Here is a 13,548-nt window from a genome sequence, read left to right as displayed (position 1 = left end):
AGTGGGAGCTTTTCCTGCATGAGGACAGCTGGATCATACCCCCACTGGGCCTGATTCTTCTCTCACTAACCCCCTGTAAATTGGGACTAAACCCCACTGACGTAACAGAATTATACTGGTGTAAGTGAAAGGAGCATCAGGTCCATATGTTTACCTAGCCTCTGTTCCAGAACTAGGTGCAGTCAGTCACCACAAGCTGTCTCCTCGTACCCCAAGAGCCTATTCATTAACGTTTAGTTATCTGTCCCCTATAAAGATAAACCTGGTGTAGAAATACCTGAATCTGCAGAGCAGTGTGTGTGGGGGGAAGGGCAGCACTTCTATGTGTGAGGCCCACTTCTTGTGCTTTGCTGGAGCAATTCTCTCAAGAACTCTTAACGCAAGAGCTCCACTGACCAGACCATCCTAGACCCCCCATGCTGTAACCTCTATTTACAGAGCTGCAACTATTCCCACTAAGGCACAGTCTCACTCTCATTCGGAATGGAGCAACCCCATTGTTTACAAAGCACTGTTCTTTCCCTACTGCTTAATTGTGAAGCAAGGATACAAAGACCACCCGCTTATAACAAAAACAAAAAAAAGTCTTCCCCTCTATCCCTACAGACCATCCTACTGTACAAATATAGTATTATTTTGCTATCAGCTTTCCAACTATTTCCTCTCTCCTGGGTTTATAAAACTGTTATACAAACAACAGTGTAGCCTGGCTGGAGTAAATCAAATCTGCCTTATTACAAGGTCCTTCTATACTTGCTCACCTACGTGTTTCTGCAACACTCAGTGTATGAGCTATGACAAATTTACACATTATTTTTATTAACATGTCCATTGCAGTAGTGCCCAGAGGCCCCAGTCAGGATTGGGCCTCACTATGACAGGTGCTGCGTTGACAGAGTAAAAGAAGGTCCCTGCCCACAACGGGCTTATAGTCTCAGACAAGACACAATAAATAGTTGTAACAAACAACTGGAAGGGAAATGGGAAGGAAGATGAGGAACCAACAACAACAACATGAGTCTGCACAGGCCAAATAAATAAGATAAATACAAGAAGTCACCAGTAGCCGCCTGCTATTCACTATTAGTTGGCAGCTTCTTGTGGTCATTACAGTGAGTCTTGATCTGAAGAGGGACTTGAAGGGGTACAGGATTTTGCCTTTATGGACTAGTTCACAAGGGAGACAAGAAAGGAAATGCAAAGGCTCCTAGAGAGACAAATGGGTAAAGGAGACTACAATCACACGTAGGCAGGGGGCAAAGCAACAAGAAGCACCAGAGACAACTAGGGAGAGGCTAAGTTGTGACGAGCCTTAGACTCTGTCTACACGACAAACTGATCGATATAAGGTATGTAGGCATAAAGCTGCTGCAGTTAGTATATCACTTGTGTGCATGCACACTTAGCTTCTTGCGTTGGCGCTGCATATACTCCCTAGGAGCGCTTGTGTTGATGCACAGCATGGTGCACCACAGGTAGGCATCCCATTGTGCCATCCATCTCCTATGGTACACTGTCTTTTGTAGAAATTTAGGCAATGCATGGGGGGGCAGAAATGAGTTGTGCAGGGGCACTGGACACAAGGGGTCAAGCTCCAAACAACGCAACTTTCTCAATCCCATGTCATTCATATCTCATCGTTTTCACACCTTTTTTAAGATCCCACAAACCTGCGTGGCACTTCTCACTGTCCATCATCTCTGACAGAAGCAAGAAGCTCACCCAGCTCAGCACTATTGTCATGAATGTTGCAAACACAGGATGAACAATCCTCCAGTATTTGCAGAGCTGCAGGAAGAACCTCAGCAATAGGGGCATGGCTATTTTTCTGAGGACATAGCAAAAAACCACCACAACAATTCAAGGATGGTGGTGGAGTTCATGGAACAGCTGCAGATGATGGAGCATAGCTGCTGGGTCTGAGAAATGAGCAGTGACTGGTGGGATCGCATCATAATGCGGGTTTGGACAACGAGTAGTGGCTGCAGAACTTTCATAGGCAACAGGCCACATTCCTAGATCCATGTGCCAAGCTCACCCTAGCACTCCAGTGTATGGACACCAGACTGAGAGTTGCACTGACAGTGGAGAAGCGAGTGGTGACCACACTGTGGAAACCTGCAATGCCTGGTTGCTGGGAAATCATTTTGGAGTTGGAAAATCCACAGTGGGGACCGTTGTCATGCAAATGTTTAGGCTATTAATCGTCTCCTGCTATGCAGGACTGTGACTCTTGGCCAATGTGCAGGACATAGTGGATGAATTTGCAGCAATGAGGTTCCTGAAGTGCGGCAGGGTGATAGACGGCGCACCCATCCGTATTTTCGCACCTGCCCAGCTTGCTACAGTACATCAGTAGAAAGGGCTACTTTTCTATAGTTATGCAAGCATTGGTTAATCATTAGGAACATTGCACAGATATCAGTGTGGGCTGATCAGGGAAAGTGCAAGATGTTTGCATCATCAGGAACAGAGGACTGCTTGGGAAAGCTGCAAGCAGGGATATTCTTTCATGATTGGTGGATTGCCATTTTGTGATGCTGAAATGCTACCCCGCCCACCTCTTGCATTCCAGGCTTGTGAAGTCATACACTGGCCACCAGGACAGCACCAAGGAAAGGTTCAACTACCCACTCAGCAGGGTGCAGAATGACAGCTGAATCTGCTTCTGATAGATTGAAGAGACACTGGTGTGGTTTACTCACAAGATTCAATCTCAGTGAGAAAAATATCCCAGTGGTTGTTCCCTACACAGTATCTGTAGATAAAGGGGGGAAAGTTGCTGCTGGGGTGAAGGTGGAATGGCTGTCTGCTGAGTTTAAAGAGCCAGACAAAAAGGTGAGTAGAAGAGCTCAGCGTGAAACTATGCAGCAGACGGATGCCTTGCAAGAGCACTTTAATGATCATCCACAGTAATGTGGTGTGGTGGACTGTGCCCTACCTGGCCCTGAAGTTTTGGCAGCTGTTATTGTGTAATGCTTCGTGTACATTTATGAATATAACAGTCTTTAAATGCACTTATGAGTTATGCGGTGCTTGCTGTACATTTATAATTACTACACTGTGCTTTTCACTGAACTTATGAGTTCTGTGGTCCTGTACAATTACAAGTACTGGGTGCTTTGAGTAGCACCAGGCATTCTGCAGTATATGTTGTGATGTAATAAAGATGAATGTATTCATAAGATTGAAATAAAATAGAAATGTATTGTGTACCAGAAACAGTGCAACAATCATGTGCAATTAAAAAACAAGTACAATACGAACTCTAAAAAATAAATTTATGGAACAGAACTTTACAATTAGAAAGGTAGAAAACATTCCTGGCCATTTCAGTCCATTTTGGCTACACATACACCAACCGTGGCTCTCACAGGTCAGTGTATGTGAAGCTGCAGTTGCCCTTACTGTCCCCCAGCTTGGCGTGGCAGGGGTAGGGATGCAGCCCCTATTGCCATGTGGAACGTTGGGGGATATAGAAAGAGGTGCTAGTACGGAGTTCTCCAGTCATGACAAAGGGAGGCAAGCACATGATTGCTGGACCTGTAAGTCAATCAGAGCCTGCAGCATCTGTGTTTGCTGCCTAAAAGAAGCCTCATTATGTCCTGGTGCATTTCCCTCTCCTGCTGGGATTCTCTCTTCTGTCTGCTCTTTCCTTCTCCATACTCTCTGCAATATTCACCCTCCAGGCCCTCTTGTTCACAGTCCAATACAGCATTGGCTTGCAGGATCTTGCTGAACATACCCTCTCTAGTCCTATTCTTTCTTCTCCTCATCAGGGTCAGGCATTTTGTGGGTGTGGAGGGGGCACCCCAATGGCAGCAGCTACACAGTCAGATGTATCATTGTATTTACAGTCACAATGGAAAATGAAAGATAATTTTCGGAGCTCCCTTCCCTTATTGCCATAAGGGTTTTAAATTAGACATCCTGTAATGGGATGGCACCCACCTCTCACGAGTGCCTGCTGGCCAGATGTGTGTGCCTGCACTTTCTGAGTCTGCGGTGACCTCCGTTGGTGGTTTCTCAGGTGGGTTTTCAATGACTCAGCCCCCCCACCCCCCCAAAGTGTCTCACACACAGCCTGTATGTGAAACAAAACAGACCCCTCCCAGGGCATACAATCCAGCTGGGGCCTATTTCAGTACCCCTATCTCTGTAGCCCTCCTGGGCTCAATCTTTAAATTGTCCCAGCCCTGGTATGGGGCCCTACCTACAGGGCTTCCTCCCTGGAGACACTGTCTTCATTTACTCTGGGCCTTTCACTGACCCCAGCTCTCCAGCTCGGCCACTAAACCATCTGATCTCCTTCTGGGAGTGTTTCAAAATTCAATATGCAGCCCCTTCTCTGGACCTTCTCAACTCCCTTCCTCAGGGCTTAAGCCACTTCCCTAGTGGCTTGGGGGGGTGTGAGGGGGTGGGGGACCCAATCCAACCCACTACTCTGGGTCCCAGCCCAAGGACCCTATGAATAGCAGCCACGGGCCGCTGCATCCCCTTTAACTAGTCACTATGCTGCTGTAGTTCCATGGGTCACTTCTTTCTACAGGGATGAGCAACTAGCTCTCTGGATAAACTAGAGTTTTTTTTCGCAAGGAATATTCACAATAGGCAGCCAATTAGAAAGGGGCTGAGAGGAGTAGCCAATCATGGCATGGCAGGCTCATATAAGAAGGGCTGCAGGGCAGAACAGAGTTCAGTAGCTGACTGGAGTTTGAGCAGAGAAAACCAGTCTCCTAGCAGGAGTAAGGAGACCCAGCCCCTGGGACAATTCAGTGCTACAAGCAGGGACCAGGGGAGCTAGAGAGATCTCCTGGAAGGCTGCCAAGGCCTGCAGGCTGAGGCCCTGAGATAAGGGCAGAAAAGGATGCTGGAGCCACATGGGAAGTGGCCCTGGGACAAAGAACTGTAATTGCCACTGAGATAGTGGCTGGATGGAGAATACAAGTCCCCCAGGGGGAGAGATCACAGAGTGTGGCACAGCTGGAGGGCAGTGTCACTGAGGAGGATGCTGCAGTCCTGGGAGTAGTGTGGGTCCTGGAACGAAAGTGACAGTGGCGAGGCACTACCAGAGGAGGGCACCCTGGTGGGCAGAGCTAATTCCCATGACAACCAGCAGGGAGGCGCCAGAGTGGTGAGTCCCACCCCGTCACAAGCCTAGAGAGAGGATTCTGGGTTTTCAATTAATCCAAATTCTTCCAAGCACATACTATACCACTGTGATCACCATGGTATCTGATTACCTTCTAGATTTAAGGTCCCCTTACATACACCCTAAGCTCCCTGTCTTCTTTTGTAAATATACTGAAACATTTATATAGGAAATATAATAAGAAATGAAATTACGTTATCTAACTGATTCTCATAACACTCCTTGAAGGCCATCCTCAACTTGGTGCTTTGCCTTTCTGATCAGGAGGGCTAGAGATAATATGCCTCCTTCCAATCCATGGATTACACATTCGAGCACACAAGAAAGGCAGCCTCCTCCCCACTGATGGAGTATATACTGCAGCAGCAGTTCTTACAACTGAGGGTCAGACTTAGTTCTATTTGGGATTTGTTTACTTAGATTCCATAGGGCCCACCTGCCACACTAGGTGCACCGCACAATTAAAACAACAAAATATGGTACAAATATTAAAATAGCATCGTTATTCTAGGATAGCTAATGACAATGCAGTTTGATGGGCTCCCACACTCAACTACACTCCCACACACTCCAAATTCTCCACCTATGCTTCACCCACACTTTTCAGTTGGTGTGTTTATTTGGGCTCTTGCCCCCCGAGTGTCGAATCCAAGATGGTGACAACAGGGAGAGAAGAGATGACTAACAACTCTGTGGGCTCTACTTGTTCCCCCAGGTAGCATCTGGGAAAATGTCACTTCTCAGCTCAGTAGTAAGTGTACAACTCTGAAGTGAAATCCAAACTTTGATGCCCAGGCTCAAAATGAACTTAGAATCATAGAATCATAGAATATCAGGGTTGGAAGGGATATCAGGAGGTCATCTAGTCCAACTCCCTGCTCAAAGCAGGACCAATCCCCAACTAAATCATCCCAGCCAGGGCTTTGTCAAGCCTGACCTTAAAAATATCTAAGGATATTTTTAACTTTTAAGGATATTTGTAACTTCTGATACAGTGATGTCCCTGCACATGAATCTGGACTCTGAAAAATTCAGCCGTTCTCCTATGTATCTCACAGCATCTCTCTTAGGTATATAAACCAGCTACCTAGCACAAGTTAGGTTAGTTTATATTCACTGGCTGGAAATTCTTCAGGCCAAGGGTAATAACATGGCTGGTTGGATGATATTCTAAACAAACACTTGCTCAGCAGACACACAAACCACCAACTGAAGCTGAGCTCTACCTGAGCAAAACCCCACAGGGGCTCAGAGTGCTTCCATCATGTCCACAACATAGTACTTACATGTTCTCTGAAGATAAAAGCCAGGATTGCAGCTGAGAGCTCTGCCAGGAAGATTAACAAAATAAACATGAAGAACTGGAAGAAAAAGAAAAGAGGCAGACGGCCATTAGGTATATGTCACAAACAGTAAGAACAAAGGTTTTCAGAATCACCAAAGCAATGGAAAAAATGGAGAATGAAGCTTTTTTTTTTTTTTAGAGAGAGTGAGTGTGTGTGTGTGTGGGTCAGTGAAAGGGCATAAACTAGGGACAGTCTAAGGCTGGTCTACACACAGAATTTGTACAACAGCAACTGTATTGGTTTAGGAACTGATATCATTAAAGCAGTACAACTCCCTAGTGCAGATGAAGTTATACCAGTATAAAAGTGTTTACATGGCACAGCTTATTCCTGTAAATGTAGGGGTACTTATATAGGCTGATATGAGCATCTTTGTAGTGCTAGAACTATTTCCACACTAAGGGGTTGAACCACTTTAACAACATTGATTTCTAAACTGATATAAAGTTGTACAAATGCTGTAGAAAGGCCAGTCCTAAGTAGGCTAAATCCCGCAGCCCTAACTCACAAACACAACCATAACCGTGAAGGAGAACAGGATTCAAAGACTTGAAGGCCTGATTTTCATTACAATATGGCCCCTTTACATGGCTCCATCCTTAAAGGGAGTATAAATGTAATTCCTTCAAGATTTAAGAACCTCAGGATGTTCTCAATACTGGAGTGAGAACTCAGTAATGATTTAGGATTGGCCTGATATGGGGAAATGAGGAGTAAATAGAGGACACAGGCAGGACTGCATGACACAGAGAATAATAAACATATGGAACAAGTTACTAATGCAGGTGGCTTAAGCAAGAACTAGAAATGAACTCAAGATACACCTGGAATTGTTTCTGTGGAAGGAGAGCAGTGAGGGCCTTTCTGACACAGCAGTAAGTTGGATGGGGCCAGAAGGATTTTTCTGATCCCTAGACCATGTGTTATGAATGACGTCTGGAACATATTGCCTGTGATTTAGCAATAGTTTTCAGCAATAGAAAGAGAATTCAAACTCCCTCCTTGGAATGGACAGGATACCTTTTTTTTTGTGTCAATTATTAAAGCTGCAGATGCTTTTTCCTATTAGAAGGCTGTATCCACTGCCCTTTCCAATCTCCCTTCCTGCTCCTGAGTGGGAAGCAAAAGAAACAGCTCCTGGAGTCAGATGACAGAACAGGAGTGATTAGAGGAGCAAGGCTTTAAATTTAATAGTTCCTGTTCGTTGACCCACTGGCCCATTGAACTATAATCTGTTCTCATTGCCTTAGACTGCTAAATGGCTCACTCCCCCCATTCAGAAATTGCTTCTATTTTTAGTTTCACAAGAGGAGGGCAGAGAGGTAGTGATTTGAATGAAAGATACTATGCAAATCTACAGCACCATCCATCAAAGGATCTCCAATGTTTTTCGTCTAAGGTGATCAGTGATTAGCAGAGTTGTTGGATTAATTACATGTTCGTTTATTGATTACTGGCAGATACACTTTCACCCAAACACTAATGCAGGGCCAGCATAGCAATGGTGCAGCTGCTCATAGATTATCTAAGTGATCGTAATGCATCAGTTATCATCCCCAAACTGGCTTGCACTTGAACAGTGCAGACCTCTTGGACTTTCCATATTCACTGTAAAAATGTCAACAGTGATTGTTAGGGGAAGAAAACAAGAATTCTATTTTGCAAAAAAAATTGAGGTTTTGAATTTTGTTTTTGTTCGCATCAGAACAAAAAGGAGAGTTTTTTAAATATTTGTATGTGAAAACTAAGAGAGAACAGCCACTCCACTCACCCCAGAACAACCCATAGCCCAGTGGGAGTCTCCGGTTCAAATCCCTGCTCTGCATGATTTACATCCCAGATGACCACCCAAGCCAGCTTGTTGTTGGCTATTCTGTGGTGAGTCTCTATTTTGTTTTGACCAGAAATCCCACCTGAGAAATCTTCCCAATTAAAGTCATACGTTTCCATAAACACTTTTGATTTTGACATATTGGCATGTTTGAATCTCTTATCACTGCATCTCAACTGCCAGTTGACATTTTAGCTCTGCCAGAATTTCAGCAATACAGTCCCCAGTCACCTGAAAGAGAAAGCAACTCTCTCTCAAAGGACACAAACCTCAGGGTGACAATTTCAGGGGCTGGGAGCAGGAGCAGAGAGAAAGAGGGACTGATGATATATCATTCTTCCCTTTCTTAAAAATTATGCATGTATATATACCCACATTTTGCTAAATCCACCCAGCTGGAGTCAACAGAAGTTGCACCACTTATGCCAGGGCTGAATTTGGACCAATGGGGAAATGTTATTCACAAGCAAAAAAAAAAAAAATCATAAAAAATTGAAGTGTGTTCATGTGCTTGTGTAAGACACACATTCTCTCTGAGAAGTTTGGGCAGCAGTAGCTAAGAGCTCTAGAACATTCCACAGATTAGTTTGTTTCTCATGTGCAGAAGGCCTGAGTGTGCTGCTTTGTGTGTCCAATGCTGGGATAGCCTGAGGTGGCCGGAAGCACTTGGCAGCCTGGTGCTTGCGGCAACAGGTTGAATACAACAGTGAGGTTTCTTACCAAAATAGAACAGCACCAAGAAAAACAAAAGGTTCTGCAAAAACAATGGCCAGAATCTAGAACCTGTCTGCAGAAGCATCTCCCTTACTTGTCCTTGTCTCTGTGACCCTCTTGCCTCCTGTGTACATTTGAGCTAAAAGCTTCAGACATGCATTATGTATCAATGTGAAATCTCTCTCAGGCAGCTCTGACTCATCAATTTTTGAACAACTTGTACATGGACTTGATTTTATCAAGCACCTTCCCCCGATCCTACTACCTTGGGAACCACACCACTCCCCAACTCCTGCATGGATATTCCAGCCTCACAAGGAAAAATTTACAGATTATTTGCATTTCCATCAACTAAAGCCTAACTCCCTCCAGACTCTTGGTTCCCACACTTTCAAATTTTCCAAGTGCATCTGGTGTGGTCTGTAACAAAGTACATGCTGGGAATGCATCTGATACCATATGGACCTCACCATACCCACTTAAACAGGTGTTTTATTGCCAGTGGACTTGGGATAATAGGGAATGGGACATCACCACATCCTCTTAAACAGCAATTTGACTTTGCTACCAAAACATCCTGGATTGCCTTGAACAAGGGATCATGCTAATTCCTCACTAGATGGTTACACTTAACTATCCCTGCTGCATAGCCCTATGTTACTTCCACCCCATCTATTTTTCAGATTCCCAGTGTAAAATAAAATAATAATAAAAGTAAATAAATAAAGCAGCCAGGCTTAGAACTATCTTTGAGAAGCAGAAAAGTAATAACCATGAAATTGCCTGCACTGCAATATAACTAGAACACTAGGGACAATATTCAGGCTTGGTGCAACTCCATTGAGGTCAGCCTGGAAGTCCTAAATTAAAGAGAGATTGCACCATTCATATACCAAAAAATAGCCCAAGATATCTCCTCACATGACTGAAGTTCTAACTCTCATAAGGAGTGGATTTCAATTAGTCTCATACTTATGGGGCCTCATTCTCCACTCCATTACATCAAGTTCATACTGGTGTTGCACCATTGACTTCAATGGATTTATTCCTGGTCTTCCCCGGGGGTGAGTGAGGGAAGGCTCAAACCAGTTGACTCCCAGAAGGGAAGCATGTGCTATCATCAAAGGAGGAATTTGGGAAGAGGTGGGGAAGGAAAGGAAAGGAGAATTTAGCTCAGTGGAGTCTGTCAGATCTCCAGGGATACTGCCAGCTTCTCCTTCAGCCAGTTTAATGTTCGTGTTCTGGTAAAATTGTGCTGTGGGGCAGCAGCTGCTGGTGCTTTTGCAAGGCTCTGTGAGTAAGATATGATTACAAAACACACTGAAAAACCAAGGTTTAAAAACAACCAACAAACTCCGAGGGAGAAACAGAAGGTTGTACTTGATAAAAACAAGAAACAAAACAACAGAGCTCTGTGTTCAGTCACGTAACTGGGAATGTTTTCCAGTAAGAGATAATGGCAGGAAACCCTGCAGGATCAGTTCTTGCGGCAGAAGTCAAAAATGGTTATTTTAGTGGTTAAGAGTTTCTAAACAGTGCATGATGCCCACACAGAGTTTAAGGTTTAACCCTGTAATTCAAGGGAAAATTGGTCAATGAAACTTTTAAATCTGGGACTTGTAAGAAGTGGAGAAGGATGTATATAGGATCAGCCACCCATCTAAAGATGCAATGGAAAGTCCACCAAGCAGATCTGAGCTGGGAGGTTTATACCAACTGATAGGACCCTGTTAAGATACTCTACTCTGCACGTTCTCTTTATTTGAAATGGCCCAGTAGGAAATCTACCCACAAGTTCATGACTTGCCCAGTATCTACTTATATGGCTTGTAAAATACTGGTAAGGGCTGCTTAATGATTCCTATGCCCAGAGTAAGGAAAATGTTCATGTTCTACATCAGAAGGGAATGGGCGGGGGCAATCTGTGGTTCTACGTGCATGAGTATGTGTTGTAATGATTTGGCTCGTATAAGGCTGTGCTCATACTACGGCCTTCTGCTAGAAGGAATCAAAACTCATCAGCTGTGTGTGATGGGCCCTATTACTGTAGAAAGCTGAAGGAGATTCTCCTTTAGCTCAAGCGGTAGGTGTGGGAAGATGAGACTTCTTCCTCTGCTGCTGCCCTGAAATTCTGAGAGATCATAGTGGTCTTAAAAATGCTTGGTGGCCACAGTTTTGGTACAATATGAATGTGCATTCAGGATAAACAGGCATATGTCCTTAACACACAAGTGTAAAATGACATGCGCCCTCAGTTGGGCCTGATGCTATACGCACAAAACTCCAGTCCACACTCCCTGTTTGCTGCCAGGTGCAATTTAAGGTGTTGGGGACAATCATTAAAGTGTGGAACCTGTTTATTAGAAAGCCTGCTTTTTACCTCACATCCTATCACAGCAATTAAGATTAGCAGGGATGCTCGTGCTGATGGTCACTGGAGCAGAATGCACTGGAACTGGCAGAACTGCTTTCTCAGCTGGGGGCCCTGCTCTTTGGAACTTACTGCCCCTGCAGGTCCGACGGTGCCCAAGTCTAACAAACCCCAGAGACAGCCATGTTCTAAATGACCAACAACTAATTTTGCTTATTTCCTTTTGTGATAGTGGTGACAGGACTTCCTCCTCCACTCGGAAGATTTGGGATTTTGTCATGTGGCATTTAGTGATTCACATGGGAGAATTCCCCCTGTGGACAGGGAAAATCTCTGCTGGCACAAAGTGGCAGAGGCATCTCCTGTACTTCCCTTCTGGGGAAAGGAAGGAAGAGGGTGTTGCAAGGAAAGGGAGGGCTGTGGTAGAGTGAGACTCCACTACACCCGATTCGCAACTAGCATAAGGTTCTTGAGGGACTGTGTGTCAGTGACAGAAGTTAAAACTGGCCCCTGCACCTTTAACTTATGCCAGAGTTGGGCAACAGAGAGTCAGGCCCCCATTTCCACTAGGCCCACACAGAGACTGGGTGCAGGGGAGAATCAAGCTGTCTGCATTTCTGACTGTATACTAAAGTGCTTTAAACACTACTAACTATGTAACAGAAGAAAGGCTGCAATGAGACATGGTCACATGGATCCAGTATCACACGATAACTCTCCCCAACAAAACACCATAGCCCATGCTCTCCGAGGACACTAGAATGACAGAGGAAATGCTGGGACACTTACAAAAAGCAGGAGGCATTTGTTCTCACGGACAGCACCACAGCAGCCGAGAAAGCCCAGCAGGAACAGCATTGCTCCCATGGCCAGCATGATGTACGCCCCCGTGAAGAGCAGAGGGTTGGCAGCCACAATCTCTCGAAATCCTGTAGGATCTACAATGACCCAGATCCCAATGCCCAGCAGGCAGGCCCCTCCCAGCTACCATGGGAGAGAGAGGAGAAGAGAAGAGCAGAGAGTTAATAGTCCGATGATAGACTGGATTCTTCAGCAGATTTTGTCCAAAGAAGTTCCCTATGAGTGCTCTTGCTCCACAGCAAACGTTCTCTGTAAAGCATGCGACTCTGCTTACAAACAGTGCAGTCTCCACAGCTCTTTCCCCTCATTTTCCCATTACTGGGGACACGTACAGCAAGCAGCGTCTTTGTTTCTTAAGATTACCATGTCACCTGTGCCAGCTGTATATTCCCTGCCTAAAGTCACACACCCTAGTCCTCATCTCTGTGCAGAGCCTGACTCCCTAGATGTACAGGAGAGGGTTCCAGCGGGGAAGGGAAAGAAATCCCTCCCTCAACAGCTATTGTGCTTCCCCTACATGGGAAGAAACAGCCAGTGATTACACCAGCCTGGACTAGAACCTTATTCCTTAGGTGCTACAAACATCGGCCTTGTTAGCTGCTAGCAGTAGTATCCTCTCCACGGGCTCACTGCCAGCTGAGTCAAACTCTGCGCTGGCTAGCTGAACCTGGAGCTGTACACTTTTAAGTCAGGGTTAATACAAAGCTGAAGGGATCTTTCTGCATCATGGCAACTTTGCCAAAGCACAGCAGATCCTGTCAGCTCATCTAAGGGGAACACCAAGGAGTTAGACTGACAGAAACTTAGAGATGGGGTGCGGTGGGAGACAGAGAGCACGCAGGGGTAGAGATTTCCAGAACACTTACAAATATGAAGAAATTGAAAACAAACATCAGGTACTTCATGCAGCTCAGACAATCCCCCTCCATGGTCTCCAGGCTGCTCGATCGAATTATTCCTGCAAAACAACAATGCTTCCTTAGTGCATACTCCTGTTACCTGAGCGACATAAGCCAGTTTCCCCTTCTATTTCCCCAAGGCCCTATGGAGTTCATTACACAGAAGGGCTCATTTCTTAGCTGAACAAGGTATCATGATACAGGATAATAGGAGGTAATGATCACTGCTAATATCCGGCATATTCTCCCCAGAGTGTGGGGACTGGAATGGGGGACAGAAGGTAAAGATTGCAACAGATTGAAACAATCCCTTGCTCATAAAGCAGAGCAACACAAATAATCCTTGTGCCCTTCAGCCCTTTGTCCAGCCAGAC

The 13,548-nt window shown here is 45.1% G+C and overlaps 1 protein-coding gene across 9 annotated transcripts in view; it reads right to left on the bottom strand.

The window, feature by feature from the left end:
- Positions 1–13,548, bottom strand: part of TSPAN18 (tetraspanin 18) — a 178,311-nt gene that overhangs the window by 18,505 nt on the left and 146,258 nt on the right. For all 9 annotated transcript variants that reach the window (XM_048853422.2, XM_048853420.2, XM_048853423.2 and 6 more), the window contains 3 exons: positions 13,142–13,233; positions 12,204–12,398; positions 6,439–6,513 (listed from right to left, as the gene is read on the bottom strand). In XM_048853422.2, the coding sequence (XP_048709379.1) occupies positions 6,439–6,513; positions 12,204–12,398; positions 13,142–13,204 (333 nt within the window). In that variant the 5' untranslated portion in view covers positions 13,205–13,233. The remainder of the gene's footprint in view (positions 1–6,438; positions 6,514–12,203; positions 12,399–13,141; positions 13,234–13,548) is intronic.

This window comes from Caretta caretta, chromosome 6, assembly GCF_965140235.1.
Source record: "Caretta caretta isolate rCarCar2 chromosome 6, rCarCar1.hap1, whole genome shotgun sequence".
Classification (NCBI taxonomy): Eukaryota; Metazoa; Chordata; order Testudines; family Cheloniidae; genus Caretta; species Caretta caretta.
Note: the sequence above shows the minus strand (reverse complement) of the source record. Positions and strands in the feature narration are given on the sequence as shown.